General features: G+C 32.6%; 2 protein-coding genes across 5 annotated transcripts; both read right to left on the bottom strand.

The window, feature by feature from the left end:
* Window positions 1-3,049: 3,049 nt before the first annotated feature.
* LOC140808014 (uncharacterized) lies at window positions 3,050-7,310 on the bottom strand. 4 transcript variants are annotated; one of them, XM_073165009.1, is made up of 3 exons: window positions 6,917-7,310; window positions 4,570-6,186; window positions 3,050-4,000 (listed from the first exon to the last, which is right to left on the bottom strand). In XM_073165009.1, the coding sequence occupies exons 2-3, from the start codon at window positions 6,163-6,165 to the stop codon at window positions 3,677-3,679; spliced, it is 1,920 nt and encodes a 639-aa protein (XP_073021110.1). In that variant the 5' UTR covers window positions 6,166-6,186; window positions 6,917-7,310; the 3' UTR covers window positions 3,050-3,676. The 4 variants fall into 4 exon arrangements, with proteins under 4 accessions (XP_073021110.1, XP_073021112.1, XP_073021111.1 ...); XM_073165011.1 differs by having other exon boundaries at window positions 4,570-6,288; window positions 6,925-7,310; XM_073165010.1 differs by having other exon boundaries at window positions 4,570-6,240; window positions 6,925-7,310.
* Window positions 7,311-17,091: 9,781 nt separating this feature from the next.
* On the bottom strand, window positions 17,092-19,474 carry LOC140808188 (uncharacterized). Its single transcript, XM_073165247.1, has 2 exons — window positions 18,954-19,474; window positions 17,092-17,800 (listed from the first exon to the last, which is right to left on the bottom strand). Exons 1-2 carry the CDS (start codon window positions 19,226-19,228, stop codon window positions 17,203-17,205), a joined length of 873 nt encoding a protein of 290 aa, XP_073021348.1. The 5' UTR covers window positions 19,229-19,474; the 3' UTR covers window positions 17,092-17,202.
* Window positions 19,475-20,048: the final 574 nt, after the last annotated feature.

Here is a 20,048-nt window from a genome sequence, read left to right as displayed (position 1 = left end):
TGATTTTGTTTTTTCTACCCGTTTCAGCCGTTGAAAAGTGTCCCTAAATCCACTGTATTGAATTTGTTTCGAAGTTCAGAGACTTCAGATGTTAGAATTGGCAAGAGTGGATTCAAACCAAAAAGTCTAAAACACAAACAAATTATGATTGTAGGTGGATTTATATTTGATTTCATATAAAATTTGTGTGCAAAATTGTTAATTAACGATGAAAACGCTCTCTTTATTTACATGGTTATAGATAGTGAGTAAGTCTCTTGTGAGACGGTCTCACGAATATTTATCTGTGAGACAGGTCAATCCTACTGATATTCACAATACAAAGTATACTATCAGCATAAAAAGTAATATTTTTTCATGGATTACCCAAATAAGATACGACTCGTGAGACCGTCTCACAAAATACGATTCGTTATACCGTTTCACATAAGTTTTTATCATAAATAATATAGATAAATCGAATCTTTGAAAAATCTTGGCACAGTTGTCGTGATTTTCACCATTTATGGAAACAAACCAGCCGGTTTGGAGAAAAATCGAGAAATAAGTGTAAGATGTAATTAACAACCTATTTTTATGATATTATTACTCTTATAAATTATCATTTTAATTATTCGGGAAAAAAAACCAGCAAAACATAGCTTAAATATATTTAAGATGATTTAGAGTAGGGTCGTTATCGATGAAGCTGCAGAAAGTAAATCGAGTTCTAAACCAAGGGAGTTTCGATTCTACTCTTATTCAGGTTTTTATACTGATTGAATTCAGCTTACGATAATACTCAGTTTTTTCATAATATTATTATTTAAATTATCAATTTCTATATTATATATTATGGAAGCCAATTTTTAAAAAGTTCAATTCCGTCTATTAATGCATTTTCCAATTGAGTAGATCTTTTGTGCGACGATCTCACGAATCTTTATCTGTGAAACAGGTCAATTCTACAGATATTCACAATACAAATTAATACTCTTAGTATAAAAAGTAATTTAGCTCAAACTAATTAAGCAAACTCAATATTTATTCAAACTAGTATTTAACCCGTGCGATGCACGGGATGATATTATTAAAAATTATTGAAAAATGAATAGATATTTAAATTTTAAAAAATAATACAATTATAAAAAATAAAAATAAAAACTATTTTTTCACTAATTTTAAAAAGTTTCTTATATACAACGCATGTCGATAAATTTTTTTGGATAATAATCACTATCATATATCAAAATTTTAGATCGTGTTAGCCTAAGACAATAACATGATGTTTATCGTGTTTAGTGTATTGATGTCGGCCATCAATCTTAATACATATTTAATTATTTACTTTTCGAGATGTTATATATTATTATTTTTTAACATGTGATAAGAAAATATTTTTAAATCACATTCAATAAAATTAATAAAAAATACTTTTTAAAAAATTCAGTAATTTCGTCTAAATCCACATTCACAAATAATTTTGTGACATGACACATGTTTGACACATTTGAATTATAACAATAATTTTTTCATCAATATCTTTATCCAAATGGGTTGTGATTTAATTTACAAAATCTTTTCGTAATATACACAACAGCCTATTACTCCGAAAGAAAAATGAAACATTTGATCATAAGTAGATTATGTATAAATCAGAAAAGTTATTTTATTAACATTTACTATTTGTATTCCAAAATAATGTCAACAAATTTTAAAATGTGTCTTCTAATAAGATGTTTGTTTTATTTAGAATTGGTTTAATCATTTCCATTACGGGACATTATACTATCATGTATCCGTGAACTTTGTAATATAAAAGAAAATTATCACATCAGTAATAAATAATAATTAAATTTTTTTATAAATAGAAGAATAATATTTTTTATTTCTTGATTATGAAAGATAGATTTCAAACTTAATGTCTCGTTGTTTCCATATGTAGGTATTTCATAACAACGAACAAATCTAAATTTAAACGAACATTACATCTTGAAAGGATTTAACTAATATATGGTGCTGAAAAGAAGAGCCATTTCAAAATTCAATTTTGGAATAGATAAATTTAATAAGATAAATTTTAATAAAATTGGTTTCTAATATAATATGCAATATTGCATTATTTATAATTTAAAATTCAAATAAGACATCTCAAGGGACAAAAAGTATACATTGGATGCTTTTGACAGAATTACAACATACATCAACTCTTTCAAATTATGAAAATCCCGAATTGAATGCATTGAGTGTCAAACATTTCTGATTATTGAGGGTAATATACATGTGTATCGAAAGTAATTTAATGTCCATTTGAAATTCTTTTGAATCTATCTCTTTTAATTTTCTTGTGCTATCTTATTTGAATTTTTAAGAAGACAAATCAAGATATACAATATACATATGATTTTGGAAGAAAACTAAAATGCAACAATTCTTTAAAATTAAGGTAATTTCGAAATAATATGTATTTGGGATAAAAAATTTATGATTATTAAATAGTACATTAATGTCCATTGGAATACTTTGTTGTAATGATAATTTCTAACACTCAACCAATTTTATTTTTAGAAAATTTAAATAAACTAATTAAATATAGTATTTCTTTTTTAGTAAGTATTTTGAGAAATAAATTACTTAAAATAGCTAAATTTATTTTTGGATGATTTAATTCATGAGTGATATTGAACATTGCAATCATTTTTATTTTAAATTTATTTACATAGTTTTTACTTAAACTGATTGATATAATTAATGCAGAAATTTTTAATATAGTTTACTTTTTCAATATAGTTTAGTTTTAATTTGAGTAAAAAAATTAAAAAATATTTAATACATAAATTACATTTGAATTAATATAAAAATTAATTAAATTCAAAATTAAATTAAATGAATTGATATAATCAATGCAAACAAAAATTGAAGTGATCATTTATTGCAGTGCACATATTTCAATATTGATGATAAATCTTTCTTTTATAGAAATGATATTTGGCGGGAAATTACTATTTTTGGCAAAAAATCTGCTTTATATATATATAGATAAAGTACAAAACAAAAAATCACTACTTGACTAAGCCCAAACTACATGGTTTATTGACTTATTTTTGTTCATTGTACAGACAGGTACAAATTGAGAAATAACATTGTGCAAGAAGAGCTCAATCTCGCATGTTTCAGAATACAATTTTTTCACTTGAACAAACTATAAAGTACAAAAAGAATATATGCCTTGCAGACATTGATACTTGACTGATCATCATGAACACGTTATTCCTATCGACTAAGAAAACAATAAACAGTATAGTTTCTACTTCGAAGTCATACCATTCTCGATATCTGCCTTGATCAAGAATACCCGGGTAGCCTCGAGAAACATATCAAAATATGTGCGACAGCATCATGTTTCATAACAAACACGAAGCGTTGTTGATGTAAACTACTAGGCAGGATGTCCCATGTGGGTTTGCAAGAACGATGAGAGAACATGGTGGATCGAGAACGGAAGATGCAAAATGTTCCGACTTCTATAGCAAAAAAATGCAACCATTTTCCAGGTCATCCCATGACGTATCCTCGAGTAATAGGAGAGAATGGAGATTGAGAACGAATGTACAGATGTTCATCTCTCAGAACAAATACATATTGTGTAAGGTGTTCTTGATCTTACCTCTTTTTTCAGGTCGCTCCACAGGCCTCTCTACACTCGGGCAATTGGGGAGAAAGGTGGATTGAGTACGAGAGATGGTACAGGTTCGCCCATCTTCTTGCTAGCAACAAGTTTCTCTTCCACTCCATCTATCAAATTCTTGAATTCTTCCTCGGCGAACACCCTCAGTGAGTCACGTCGCAATATTTCTTTGGTACTCTCACGTCCAACCAGAGTGGAGGCATTTGATATATGTAAAATTGCAGCACAAATGGAGAATGCTTGCAACGAAGATAATCGAGCATGGAAATCAACGGCATACTTTCCATCCTCGATTACAGTCATCATGAACGCAGGTAACTTATCTTTCTTTCCCTGAATATGGTTAAGAAGTGCCAGTATCTGTCAGAGTCAGAGAGATTAAATAAAATATCTAGTACAAAGTCAGCTACATAGGCTATAAACATCTTCAATAAAATCAAGAGATCTGTCGTCCATTCATTTCAAGTCATTATCTTAACTCGATCTAAAAGGTTTAGTCTGGAAACCACATAAATTAGCAGAACATTCGAAAAACCTTTAACGGGTCATTGTCAAAGCTACTGATTATATAGTTTTGAATACTAGTAAATGTCATGGAAAACAAGAGAGGGTATTCAAGCACATCATCAGAAGTCAAATGAAGAATAACAGTGGGAAAAGTCTTTCCATTCTTCTTATTGCATCCCCAGTGCAGAAAAAAATGAATCAAACTATTGAATATAATAAGAACAAAAGTCATGTATGCACAAATCACAAAAAACTTCAAGGACGTATTTCGATTCTAATTGAGAGTAAGATTTCTAGTATTAGGTAGCATAATATTCAAGAATCTGATAATACAGCCATGGACATCCTTGGTATATGTAGGAAACATGCAATCTTGCATTAGATGAGAAAATTACCTGAACAAAAAGTTGCACTGGCTGTTGATTGTCCATAATGCTCTCACCAATCTGAATGTTTTCATTTCCAAAAATGTCAATGGGGCATGCCATGTCCCAGCCACCACAATCACATCCTCCACCTAATCTCCATCTATCTAGTAATGGCAAAGGGCCGCGGCTTTCAGTACCCGGCACACTGTGGTTTCCAGATGGAATAACAACGTGCATCTTCTGACCAATAGAAGTGTTGGAATTCAACTCCTTTTTCTGCTCAAGACTGCTTACATCTAGCAAGTTCGGAAGTGTTTTTGTGATCATTCTATCTCCACTCTTGAACTTCAGACTTTCTCTCATCTTCAATGGCATTTGCATAACTACTGCTGCAATTTCAAGTTCCGGACCTAAATTTTCCGGTGCTCGACCAATGTCACAGGGTTCATTAGAAACTGTTTGCGCTCTATCATCATGGAGATGTCTAGAATTATCTTGAACAGAAATACGTTTTCTTGAACAGGAAACATCGGACAAAACAAAATCTGTCACCATAGACTCATTGAGTGCCCCAATGTCTTTTATTTCTGTATGTAGATAACATGAAGCATGCATTTGTCCTGCTATGGAGGATCCTCTATTGCTTTCTTTTAGGCCCCATCCACTAGCATTACTCTTTCTTTTACCATGAATTGAATGGAACGTGTAGACCCAATTTGAAGAATTTTCCACTTTACTCATCTTTGCCACGTAAACTTCTTGCGGAGACTTCACCGAAAACTTAAAAAATGGCACCCCGTGTTTATATTCTAACTTGAGAAGGCCATGTAGATGAGCTGGGGATAACTGTGGAATGGAAATGTGGTTCTCCTTCATTTCAAATTTAAAACTGAATTCTTCGTGATTTGGCTCGTAGGTACTACAAGTTGTAGGTTCATGACTCGTGTCAACCATTCTGTTTCTATTTTCCCATCCTGTATCATTTGAAGAACTCAAGGGACTCTTATGAACCTTGGATTTAACAAATGGATCAAACATCTTTCTGACAGTAGAAAACCTTGCCTTTGGACTATCGGTGTTTGAACCATCACCCGGTAATTGAGGTGGCAATGGGGGAAAAGAACAAGTTAAGGAATCCCGAGAGTTGAACTCTGTCTGGGATCTGCGGACCGAAGATGTACTTTGTTCTGAGAGAGACACTAATGAAGCTCTATTCGGCTCCAATAATGAGCTATCCTCGTCATCTGAACTACATAATGAATCAATAATCCTGAATGAGATAGTAGATGCACTTCCTCGAGAAAACTCAATTTTTTGCCTTGCCTCAACTGCGTCGGTTTTCTTCATCAACCTCACATCTTTTGAACTTTGATAGACCGAACCCCTCTTTAACAATTCACGACCATGTTGGAGTCTCCCAGATGTTCTGTCTCTACACGATGCACTACGGTAGTGATTTAATCTAATCTCCGAGAAGCCTTCCTTGAGGATCGATTTACAATCATCACATTTGGGCTTTCCACTTGACTTTCTACTTGAAACTCTCAAATGACACCTAGGAGCTTCGAGTACAGTTGTCGGACTTCCATCTACAACGCAGTACTTGTCGAAATCCAAATCCATTGCTATTTAGTCCCGTTTCATCTTTGCATTTGATACCAGGGAAAGAAAATGTAGTTGGTAACGTGTCGATAACTCCTACACTCAATTGAACAGCAATGGAAGTACGTCTATATTCGATAGCTCCTACACTCAATTGAACAACAATGGAAGTACGTCTATATAAATGAGACAATACTGAATACACTTAAATGAAGAAAAAGGGGCACGCATTAAATAGGAACCAAAATATATTTGTCAATCGCATAACTCAAAAACACCATATATTTCCAAGAATATCGAAACAAGGGATGGAAAGATTTTGAATCGGGGAGCGTGAGGACTTCTGCTGAAGTTAATTTTCTAAATAAATTACACAAGACATTAATTGCAGGAATGACCAGCTAAGGCCTTCAAAAATACAAACTGGAAAATACAATTTAACCACAATCACAACCATATCTTTAGTTCAAAAGAGAATGAACTTCATTTATCTAACACACTTACAACCAGGATTCTAAATTCCAATTTCATTCACATCTTTTCCTTGAAAATGCACAATGCCCACAAATTCATGCGCCAATTAGTTATGATATTCGATGGAACAAAAAAAAAACCCAATTTGTGTGCCATAAAAATTGAAACTTTCCAACAGAGAAGCAACCTAATACTTTGCAAAAACTACTGACTGCATGATAATTAACAAAGCAAACATCATTAAAGACAACGTTTTTATGCATTCCAAGCCAAGTAAAACACAATTTCCACAGAAAACAGTCATACCACACTTCAGATCTCAGAGGAGTGAAGCCAAAGCAAACCCCAAACAACGGCCAGAAAAAGCAATCACTTTTCCCTACCTCCCAAGAACTCCCATTTCACAATCAGATTCACCAAAACAAGAAAATCTGAACAGCACCCACGTTTAACAACAGACTTAATAAAACTTGAACCACCAAAAAGATGAATAAAAATAGTAACAAAAACTTCTCAAAGAAAGAAGAAGAACAGTGTCATGCCGTTCATAAAAAAGAGAGAACTGAACTCAACCCACAAACAGTGGAAGCTAATGATATACATGCCTCCACAAAAGACGACATAACATGCATGCCTTAATTTCTTTATTTTCTCTCTTTTTTGCTGCTTGGGGTGGGGTAGCCGCGGGGGGTATGGATGTTACATCAAATTTCACTCTAATTTAAATGACAATGTAGAATGGAGAGTGACACAGCTGCCAAGCCTCTGTTTGTGTCCAAATATTTTAAAAAACCAAAGCCAGTTCCTTTGACTGGTCAGTCTGAAAATGAATGGTTGTTTAAAATATTTAGAGATATCCATTGATGTAAATGTTAACCAGTTTGATAATTTTAAATAACACAAAGGAATGAACTGAACACTCAAACATGTTATTTATAGGAGAATAACTGGACCCTTTATAGACCTGTCTTTCATTTGGACTTGAGATGGACTATGGATAGTGGGCTCATCCCTGAGATATCAATCAACATATGATCGATTTTTATATATGAGATATTCATTCAATTCGATAAATAATATTGCATGGGTTATGTCCCATTTGGTAGTAGTGTATATAAATTGTACGTAAAATATGTTAATATTCTTTAATTAAATGATAGCTTAATAGAATTTATGACACAAAATTTAAATTACTTTTAATCATTACTTTGTTTTTTTCCCTCACGTTAGATAGGGGAGGCCCCAAGCTTGGTAGCTTCGTCAAAAGACGAAAACACCCTTTTCAATATGGTGCTATCGTCTTTGACGAGGGGCTTTCTTGGTAATATCTGTCTCTAACCAAGGGGTGTTTTGGGGAATATACGTGCTACCAGCTGAGGGAGGACGTCCCAATTATATTAAAGAAAGAATCCACTGCAGATATTAATTCAACTTTTGCCATTGGGAACTGAATTATTTCAGTGTTTTTAATTTAATATTAATAATTAATCACCTCTTGCCTAACTTTTTCCACTAAATTTAATAGCTGTTGAAAATATAATATTAAAATATGTATGTTGAATGTTGAATGTTGAAAATTAGGTAAAATTAGGTGTTGAATATTGAAAATTAGTGTGTGATGATGTATGTAATGAGGTAATTTATTTTGGAATATTTGTATATGAAACTCTATAAATAGAGCACTCATTTGTGAATGAAATAACAATTGAGTTGAGAGAAAAATATTATAAAGTGTGTAGTTTGATAATTTTGAGAGTTTGAGATTTTTACTTTTTACCGTAAATTTTTACTTTTTCACATCACGTTATCAGCACGAAGCTCTAAAAGTCCTACATATTTTTCCAAGCTCCAAACAGAAGAAAAAGGTAACAAAAGTAATTATATTTATTTTACTGTTATTTGTTTATTGTGTATTTATTTAATATACAATATAATGTTATTATTAGAAATAATAAAAATAAATTTTTCATAAACTTGTTATAAATCCTGGGAGGATGTTAAGACGACATCCCACACTCCCGGCAAGGGATACGACAAGTATAAAAGCCTATAAGGTTTTTAAACAAAATAAATTATGACAGTCGTTATAATATTATGATATGATATATATAATTATTTAAACATGTCTAATATTATATATATCATATTATTACCATAAAATTATACAAATACATACATTTATTCTTTTATTCACCAACGGTCATAAACGGTAACAAAACGGCTAGTTTTTGCCCTATAAATATGATCTCTCAAACTCATTCAATCACCCCAATTTTCTCTTCTTCTCTAAAAATTATTCTTCATCAAATTTTCGGAGAAAAAAGAAGATGGCTTTCGCAAGGTTATTTTTAATTATTTTAGTTATCATACTCACGAGTCTTGTATTTATCGGAGAATATCCTCCTCGTGTGTTTTCTTTATTTTTACGAATACTTGTACTTGTTGTTTATCCATTACTTTGTATTGCAATATTCATTAACTAATAAAATGCATCGTGATTTTTAGTACCACCATGGCAAACTTGACAAAGCTCGAATTCATCGCTCTTGACATTACTGGGAAAAATTATATGCCATGGACTCTAGATATAGAAATGCATCTTGAGTCATTGGGTCTAAGCGAGACCATTAAAGAAAATGGCATATGCACGTCACAAGAAAAGGCAAGAGCCATAATATTTTTACGTCGACATCTCGACGATGGATTGAAATGTGAATATCTGACTGAAAAAAATCCCATGGCTTTGTGGAAGGGATTAAAAGAATGATTTGAACATATAAGAGAAGTTATACTTCCGACCGCCCGGGATGAATGGAATACATTAAGATTCCAAGACTTTAAAAAAGTCAGTGATTACAATTCGGCGATGTATAGAATAATCTCGCAATTGAAATGTTGTGGCCATGAGATTACTGAATTTGAGATGCTTGAAAAAACATTTTCCACATTTCATGCATCAAATATTACTCTACAGCAACAATATAGAGTACGTGGATTTGCCAGATATTCTGAACTCATCGCCTGTCTTCTTGTGGCGGAAAAGAACAACGAGCTTCTAGTGAGAAATCATCAGTCTCGACCCACTGGATCAACAGCATTTCCCGAAGTAAATGCTGTAAATAAAAATGAATTTAAACCTCGAAACCAAAATCAAATTCAAAGACAAGATTTTGGTCGAGGTCGAGGTCGAGGTCGTGGACGTGGACGTGGACATGGACGTGGATTTGGTCGTGGTCGTGGTCGAGGCCGTGGTTTTGAAAATAATAGAGATAGTTATTTTTATAACTCATCTCAAAAGAGCGTCCCAAACCATCCATAGAAAAGGCATCATGAGAATACAAGTGTTAATGAGGATCACTCAAAAAGATATGAAAGTTCTTGTTACAGATGTGGTACTCCAGGACATTGGTCCAAAGTTTGTCGAGCCCCTGAGCACCTTTGTAAACTTTATAAAGAATCATTAAAGGGGAAAGAAAAGGAGACCAACTTCACTGAACGCAGTGACCGTTTGAGTGATTCAACTCATCTTGATGCTGGTGATTTTATGAATGATTTCTCTGGAAATGATCAACATGTTGGTGGGATAGAAATGAACAATTTTGATGCTGCAGATTTTCTAAATGATTTTTCTGAAAATGAACAATATAGTGGTAGAATATAAATGTACAATAATTTGTTTTTCATGTATTCATAGAATAATGTTTTATTGTATAATTATGATATGTGTTATATTTAAATATATATTGCCAGTAATTTATTTCATTGCATATTTTTTTTGAAGTTCAAATATGGAAAATGCAATGAGCAAAACTGAAGTTTGCATACCCGATAGTGGTACAACGCACACTATCCTCCGAGATAAAAGATATTTCTTGGAACTAAAACCAACAAAAACAACGGTGAATACAATATCAGGTCCTGTAGACTTGATTAAAGGATGTGGTAAAGCACAATTTTTGTTACCTAATGGTACAAAATTTTTGATCAATGATGATTTATATTCACCACAATCGAAAAGAAATTTGTTGAGTTTTAATGATATATATTCCCATGGGTATGATACTCAAACAATGAATGAAGGGAATGAGAAATATATGTGTCTTATCACATATAAATCAGGAAAGAAATATGTGATTGAAAAATTACCAATGCTCCCTACTGGATTGCATTATACACATATAAGTCCCATTGAATCAAACATGGTAGTTGATAATTCTTCGATATTAACCAATTGGCATGATCGATTGGGACATCCTGGTTCAACAATGATGCGAAGAATTATAGAAAATACACATGGTCATCCGTTGAAAGACCAGAAGATCTTTCAGAATAATAAGTTTCAATGTAAAGCTTGTTCTCTCGGAAAACTTATTATAAGACCATCACCAGGCAAAATCCAAACTGAATCACCAATGTTTCTTGAACGTATTCAGGGTGATATTTGTGGACCAATCCATCCACCATGTGGACCATTCAGATACTTTATGGTATTGATTGATGCCTCCAGCAGATGGTCACATGTATGTTTATTATCAACTCGAAATGTTGCATTAGCAAGATTACTTGCTCAAATAATAAAATTGAGAAATCAATTTCCCGATTATACAATCAAGAAAATTAGACTTGATAATGCTGGTGAATTTACTTCCCAGACTTTCAATGATTATTGTATGTCTATGGGAATCATTGTTGAGCATCCTGTTGCTCATGTACATACACAGAATGGATTGGCTGAATCATTGATTAAACGTCTGCAAATGATTGCTAGACCAATGATTATGAAAACAAAACTCCCTATTTCTATATGGGGACATGCAATTTTACATGCCGCTGCATTAATTCGCATCAGACCAAGTGCATATCATAAATACTCCCCAATACAGCTTGCATTTGGTAAAGAACCAGACATTTCTCATCTGAGAATTTTTGGATGTATGGTGTATGTGCCTATTGCACCACCGCAACGAAAGAAAATGGGACCTCAAAGAAAGGTTGGAATTTATATCGGTTATGATAGTCCATCAATCATTCGATATCTTGAACCTCAGACAGGAGACGTGTTCACAGCACGTTTTGCTGATTGTCATTTTAATGAGGAAATCTTCCCAATGTTAGGGGGAGAACAGAAACATACCGAAAAGGAAATTACGTGGTATGTATCATCATTGTTACATATGGATCCAAGAACAAAACAATGTGAAAAGGATGTACAGCAGATTGTGCACTTGCAAAGAATAGCAAATCAAATACCAGATGCATTTGCAGACACAAAAGGGGTAACTAAATCATATATACATGCTGCAAATGCCCCTGCTCGAATTGAAATTCCAAAGAAACAAATGGAAGATACTCATGATGTCATTAAACGCCTGAAGCGTGGAAGGCCAGTCGGTTCCAAGGATAAAAATCCTCGTAAAAGAAAATTCATAGAGAAAAATGATGATCACAAAATAAAGAATGATGTTTCTGAAGAAACACATGATGATCACAAAATAGAGAATGATGTTCCTGAAGAAACACATAATGATGAAAATGTTCTGTCAGAACCACAAACTGACGAGAATCATGAAATCTCTATCAATTACATTAATACTGGAAAAATATGGAACCGAAAAGATATAGAAGAAATTGATGATATATTTTCTTATAATGTGGCAATCGACATCATAAATGATAACGAAGATCATGAACCAAAATCTTTTGGTGAATGTAAAAATCGACAGGATTGGATAAAATGGAAAGATGCCATCCAGGTTGAATTGGATTCGCTAAATAAACGTAATGTTTTTGGACCTATAGTCCTTACACCTGAAGGTGTAAAACCTGTTGGATACAAATGGATTTTTATTCGAAAGCGAAATGAGAAAAATGAAATAGTAAGATATAAAGCTCGACTTGTTGCACAAGGTTTTTCTCAAAGACCTGGAATTGATTATGAAGAAACGTATTCTCCTGTGATGGATGCAATTACGTTTCGGTATTTGATTAGCTTGGCGGTATCTGAAAATTTAGAAATGCATCTTATGGATGTTGTTACAGCTTACTTATATGGATCACTTGATAGTAATATATATATGAAAATCCCTGAAGGATTTAAGATGCCTGAAGCACAAAGTTCAAAACCCAGAGAATGTTATTCTGTGAAATTACAAAGATCATTATATGGGTTAAAGCAATCCGGCCGAATGTGGTATAATCGGCTAAGTGATCACTTGATGAAGAAGGGATATGTAAATAATTCAATATGCCCTTGTGTTTTCATTAAGAAAACAACATCCGGATGCGTAATTATTGCTGTATATGTTGACGATTTAAACATCATTGGAACGAGTAAGGAAATTCAAGAAGTTGTGTCATACTTGAAGGAAGAATTTGAAATGAAGGATCTTGGAAAAACCAAGTATTGTCTGGGTTTGCAAATTGAACAAAAAGAATGTGGAATGTTTGTTCACCAGACAAATTATACAGAAAAGATCCTTAAACGTTTTAATATGGATAAATCAAATCCTTTAAGTATTCCAATGGTTGTTAGATCATTAAACATAGAAAAGGATCCATTCCGTCCATGTGAAGATGATGAAGATATTCTTGGTCCAGAAGTACCATATCTAAGTGCCATCGGTGCCCTTATGTACCTTACAAATTGTATAAGGCCTGATATATCTTTTGCCGTGAATCTGTTGGCAAGATTTAGCACATATCCAACAAAGAGACACTGGAATGGAATTAAACATATATTCCGTTATCTACGAGGAACGACAGACTTGGGACTTTTGTATTCAAAAGATGCTAATCCAAGTATAATTGGTTATGCTGATGCTGGATACTTATCTGATCCACACAAGGCACGTTCCCAAACTGGATATGTATTTACTCGTGGAGGCACTGCAATTTCTTGGCGTTCACAGAAACAAACACTAGTAACAACTTCATCAAATCATGCCGAGATTATTGCACTACATGAAGCAAGCCGTGAATGTGTGTGGTTAAAATCAATGACCCAACATATCCAAATCTCATGCGGATTATCATTCGACGAGAAACATGTGATACTATATGAAGATAATGCTGCATGTGTTGCTCAAATGAAAGAAGGATACATAAAAAGCGACAGAACTAAACATATTCCTCCTAAGTTCTTCGCATTCACCAAAGAGCTTGAGAAGAATAAATGTATTGATGTTCGTCACATTCGATCAAGTGAAAACTCATCAGATCTCTTCACAAAGGCACTTCCTACGTCAATATTCAGAAAACACATATATAATATTGGGATGCGCAATCTACGAAATTTGTGAAGAACTGTTCATGTCAACATCAGGGGGAGTTTACGTGACTGCACTCTTTTTCCCTTACTATGGTTTTTATCCCAATGGGTTTTTCCAAGTAAGGTTTTTAACGAGACAGTATAAAAACACGTAATGAAGATAATCATTATGATCATCATCACAAGGGGGAGTGTTGAAAATATAATATTAAAATATGTATGTTGAATGTTGAATGTTGAAAATTAGGTAAAATTAGGTGTTGAATATTGAAAATTAGTGTGTGATGATGTATGTAATGAGGTAATTTATTTTGGAATATTTGTATATGAAACTCTATAAATAGAGCACTCATTTGTGAATGAAATAACAATTGAGTTGAGAGAAAAATATTATAAAGTGTGTAGTTTGATAATTTTGAGAGTTTGAGATTTTTACTTTTTACCGTAAATTTTTACTTTTCACAACAATAGCAATAATATAAAATAATAGTTATAATATTTTTTTGTTGGATCGTGCTTCGTTAAATATGTTTATATATTTGGAACTTGGCTTTTTTTTTTTTTTACTTCATTCAATAATAGAAAGAATAAAATATAAATTTGTAAGATCATCAATATATGTTGTTGTCTTTTACTAAACAAAAAGACTAACATAAAAACGAGAATGCTTAGCTAACACATGTGCAATCTCGTTTGCTTGTCTACGGGTAAAATGAACCAAGAAACCCGAGTTTATAGATGCAAAGTCTCTATATTTACCCATTATGCTTCCAAACTCTGTTCTATCAGCAGTTGTTTGCATTATAGCATGGTGGACTATCATCTCATCCACCTCGATTATTCTGTATATGAAATATACCAAGTATTCTGTGAATAGATATTTAATTGATTAAAACAATAATTTTATAATTTTTTATAATTTATAAATTATATATATTTATTAAATTATATTATAATATAAAATTATAAAATAAATATTATAGAAAAATATTACACAAGAAAAAACCCACATTTATCCCATTTTCTTCAAATTAAACTAATATTAATTAAAGGTTTCTATATTGAAGTATTGGTATCAACTCTAACAGTGAAATTTAACTCTTTTATCCATTATATTTGAATTCTGTAGCTAGTTAATGTGAGGTTCAGGATCGACGAGATCAGGAAATGACTGCCAATGCTAAGAAATAGCATGAACAAGGGCGGCTCCCGGTAGGTTTTTAAACGAAAAAAAATATGAATGAATCGATTTTAAATCGAAATGAGAGAAATTATAAAAATGTGCAATCATGAGACTATACAATATCGCTTAAAAAGGTTTCATAGATTTTATTAATATCAATAAAATACATTTTTTTTGGATTTCATAACTTAAAAACTCCATAGTTCAACGTATTTAACTGGAATCAATTATGAAATGAGTTTCTAACGAGTGAGTGAATTTGACCTAAACACATGTTAGAAAAGAGTGAGTTTCATGTGAGATCATCTCACGGATCTTAATCTGTGAGACGGGTCAACCCTACTCATATTCACTATGAAAAATAATACTCTTAACATAAAAAGTAGTACTTTTTCGTGGATGACCCAAATAAGAGATCGTCTCACAAATAAGATCCGTGAGACCGTCTCACATAAGTTTTTGCCGTTAGAAAAACACTTATAATTAAAGACAATCGTCGAACCTAATAGCGCTAGTGTTAAAAAACAAAAAATCGTACTTTCCACAATCGTATCTTACAACTAATTAAACCCCAATATGGTACTTTACACCATAAAATATCTACCTAGTCTTATTGCAAAAACATCACTAGGATTACTTTAATTCAGAAAATAAAAATCATATAGAAATAATCAATTATATATCTCCCATATTTTAACATTTGTGACTGAAAATTCAATGCAAAAAACTAATGATTTTTAATTTTTAATTTTTTAAAAAAAAATTAGTTCAACTTTGATGAATACAATCAAAGGACTTCATATGAGTCCAACATGTGCATCATTCAATTCTTGGCCAAAATCTTGTTGTCAAATTTGGTGTCTTTAATGAATTAAAAGTGGAAAACAACTTGTGTGAGACGATCTCACGTGTCGTATTTGTGAGACGGATCTATTATTTGAGTCATCCATGAAAAAGTATTACTTTTTATGCTAAGAGTATTACTTTTTATTGTGAATATTGGTAGGGTTGACCCGTCTCACAGATTAAGATCTGTGAGACGATCTCACACGAGACTCGCTCTTAAAAGTGTGCGCATCAATATTTTTACCGTTTGGATCCGTCGATACAATGATGAATCATTTAATTTCCTAGGATAAGAAATAAAATAGAATAAATAATCAGTAATATAATGTACATATAAATAACTGTTTGCACAAAGTTTTGGATGTGAGGTGCAAATACATCAACTTGAGTTAAAAATAGTAAAACACGACTTCTAAACACAAGACAATTGTGAATCCTAATTTGATCGTTAGTTATGATATCTTAAGCTAATATGTACTAAAAATAACGAAAAACGACGTTGGAAATGGAAGTAAAATTCCTAACATGATTTATTTATATACAAAACCATAATAAATCCTAGAAAACATAAAAATATAACAAAGTTGCTGAATTTTTTTTGATGATTATTATTATTTCTCATCCGTTTTCAATGAATAAGCATATGGTGACAATTTTGTAAATCTTCTTCATATGTCACAATGCAATATTTTATGACAAAATAAAAATCTTGAGTTATCGCATGCATACAAATGAATCATAGTTTATTAGTTGACTATTTTATTGCTTTGAAAATTCTGGATTATAAAATAATAATTGATTAAAATTTTATACAATGGTGATTATTATATAATTTGAAAATGCCATAGGCAAAAATAAATAAACAATTTTAACATCCACCATTCTTTTTGGTGTGGAACCCATACATGAATGGTGAAGATCCATCGAGTGTAAATCATCGGATGTAACAGAATCTCTCCTTCGAATAGCAAGAGAAGATAATATTTAACATTTATATTGCAGCTATGGCGATTAAAGGTGAGCAAGATTTTGGTTAAACCGAATTAATTGTATATAATATATATTAATTGTGTTCAAATAAACCTCATACATTTTTATATGTTTTTATGCATTTGTGTAAAGTGTAGTATTAGAAAAAATTACAAATATAATTAAAGTTAAATCACAATTTTTTTAAACTAATCGGTTTTGGTTATGGCTGATTTGGTTCGGTCGGTAACCGAATTATCCGAATGCTCACCCTAATGGTGATCCACTTTCTCATGATGTGGAAACAGAGTATTTCTATTTACATTAAGAATGGAATGGTTAAGTTGGTGAACCTCTTGACTGTGTCATGCTCAGCACTTTGGGCAATTTCCTTCAAACTAGTCCAGGATTTTCTCCTCCTCTTACTTGAGGTGCATCTACTTTTTTCTGAGTCGGCTGCAGTTGAGCTACATTCTTGTTCAGCGACTTTTTTGGCACTTCCCCTGTTCCTTTTCCTCCTCTTTGCATCTAATAGGGTAATACCTGTTGTTGGCAAAGGAGTTGAGGGACTGCTTGGTTCAAGACTCTGCCTAGCTGTAATTGGAAAAGCAACAACATCCGTCTCGTTATTAATCTCGACAGCTGTTGGTGTAGCTTGGGTCAAGCTACTAGATCTTTCTACAACATGATAGGCGGCATCTAATCTTGAAGGTTGTTTTGTCTTCGGAGGACTTATCTCTTGTATATAACCCTTTGGTGTTCCTCTCATTAAATTTCGATGAGAACAGAAATGGCAATTGTAAACCACGCTATTCTGTACGATAATAGCAGATTTCTTATGTCTACGTCCCTTATTCGGCTTGTTCTTTTCAATCCTGACGGTACAATTGTCACCAGGTTGAAGAATGGATTCACATCTGGTGAACAACAACGCATAGTCAGAGCGAGAGAATAACGCTCTTAAGAAATAATGGATGTATAAAAAGGATTATAAAGTAACATCATCGCTAATTGTAACAGATATGTCCATTATGTATGCAACGACAAGGTTTCATATACAAAGATGGCCAAGTAACAAATGTCCACGAGAACAAACTATTTTTTCCAGTGATTAGTAAGTACAGTGGTAGAATTGTCATCCAATAACATTGAAGCACAGCTCCATTTATCTATTGTGGAGAAGGCTCAAGCAGAATGGATGTTTAATAATAATTTTCTGTCTGCACACATAAAATCTTGGAAATTATAATCAGAAAAATTCCAAGAAGAACTATGTGCGATAATAATGTTTAGAAACTCAAAATCTATATCTGACATTTAGATAGAAAGAAAAAAAATCACGTGGTATAGCAGCAATGTACCGATTTTGTATCCTTGCATTAAACTCATTGATCCATAAAATCTTTAATTTTACGGATAAAAAAGAAGAAGAAAAACAAGAAAGTGGGAATTGGTATCGATGTGACTTATCCCCTGATATGCCATATTCAATTACAAATAGAGAACTAAGATTAGACCATTCTCAAGGATTAAATGTATCAAGAAAATAGCAAGTTTCGATCTCTCGCTAACAAAAAAATCCTGACAATATTGACAAAATCAAAATCCAGCTCATCTGATACATATGAACCAGAATGATTAATCCAAATGCAGATTTTAAGAGATTAATATAAAAGCGAAAGCCAGGACCTGCGAAGATCAAACACAAAAAACAGGAAAAAAGGGTTCACATAACCAAGCCACGCATTTACACAAATTTTGCACGCAGCAGAACTCCGCACACAATTTCGTGTTTTTCAATAGAAAAAAATCTTCAACAACTAAATAAAAATGAGTTATTTGCATAATTTATTATGCAAATACCAATGGATAAGAATAATAGCACAACAAGAAAATAAGCAAAAATAATTGCACGAGTCTTATTTCTGTGGCATTAGTGCAAGAAACAATTTTTTTCAGAATATGAAATCAAGACCAAACTCCATAAAATCGGCTTCTAACCTGATCCCCTGATTCAGAAAATAAGCATGGATTATTATATGTAAATATAAAAAGAGAGAAATATCAAACCTTTCGCAAAAAAACAAACTCGGGTCAGAGCGAAGACCGACGGCCTCAGTGGACGCAGCCAAGCGCTGTCCGAAGAAAGCACCAAGTGACGGAATAGAAACTTCGGTGGCAGCCCACAAAGCAAGGCTTTTTAGGTGGTCGATTCTGCTCATAGTTCTGGCACTGACATTCCCCTGTTTCTTCCCAGTCGCTTCTTCTCGAAGTGTCATGGAAGCGCGTGGCTGAGGCCCTGAAACTGCGTTCTTCAGTTTCTTGCTCGCTCCTTTTCGTCCCATGTGTGTATTGATTGCTTGAAATCGTATCAGTTCTTCTCTCACAAAATTTGTCACACACTTTATGAAGGAGATATCGCGGATGAGTCTACGTCGTGATATCACTTCTCCTCCGCCGCCGCCGCCTCCGCCTCTACCAAGCTGGAGTAACCTGTCGCTTACAATGAATAATTGGGCAGGAATCCTTATATATATTGGGTTACGTGAATGAATTGGGCCGTACTATTTGGGCTCAAGACATAACTTGTCTCGGCCCACGAGGAAGATTTCAGCCGCGCATGACTACCGGAGTAGGGCTTTTTAACCATTTACGTAAATTTTCTAATATTTAATAAAATAAGGTAAAATAAAAGGTGTATATGAAAGTAATGTGCCATCTGAAAATGTTTATCTGAAAGTGACTTGCAATTAATATTTTTTTAAAAAAAAAGCAAGTCGCCCTAAAAAAAAGCAAGTCACGCCATCTCCATATATATTAAGCAAGTCTGAAAGTATTTTAAGTAAGTCACGCCATGCATCTTTCTTATTTTTTACAAAGAAAACGTTAAAAAAATTTAATTAAAGTTCGCATAATAAAGTTATGTGATGTATCACCGATAAGTACCATCAACAAGTATGTAATGAAATCCTATAATTAATAACAAGAATAATATATCATTATCTAGCACAATATTATCTAAAAATAATAACTACAAAATCAATTAACAAAACATTTATAATATATAAACATTAACTAGAAGTAAACCAATTTTCAAAAAATTAAAAATAATATATTTATAATATTCGAGTTTTAGAAATACAGAATTCTTTTAATAATAAAAAT

The sequence above is a fragment of the Primulina eburnea genome, chromosome 12 (assembly GCF_022965805.1).
Source record: "Primulina eburnea isolate SZY01 chromosome 12, ASM2296580v1, whole genome shotgun sequence".
NCBI classification, from domain to species: Eukaryota; Viridiplantae; Streptophyta; class Magnoliopsida; order Lamiales; family Gesneriaceae; genus Primulina; species Primulina eburnea.
This window is presented reverse-complemented; position numbering and strand designations above follow the sequence as displayed.

Coding starts and splice junctions, on each gene's coding strand:
- LOC140808014 (XM_073165009.1), bottom strand. CDS start 6,165: ATGGATTTGGATTTCGACAAGTACTGCGTTGTAGATGGAAGTCCGACA. Junction 4,001..4,569: donor CAGTGCAACTTTTTGTTCAG/GTAATTTTCTCA, acceptor AACCATATTCAG/GGAAAGAAAGATAAGTTACC.
- LOC140808188 (XM_073165247.1), bottom strand. CDS start 19,228: ATGGGACGAAAAGGAGCGAGCAAGAAACTGAAGAACGCAGTTTCAGGG. Junction 17,801..18,953: donor AGTTTGTTTTTTTGCGAAAG/GTTTGATATTTC, acceptor GTTGTTCACCAG/ATGTGAATCCATTCTTCAAC.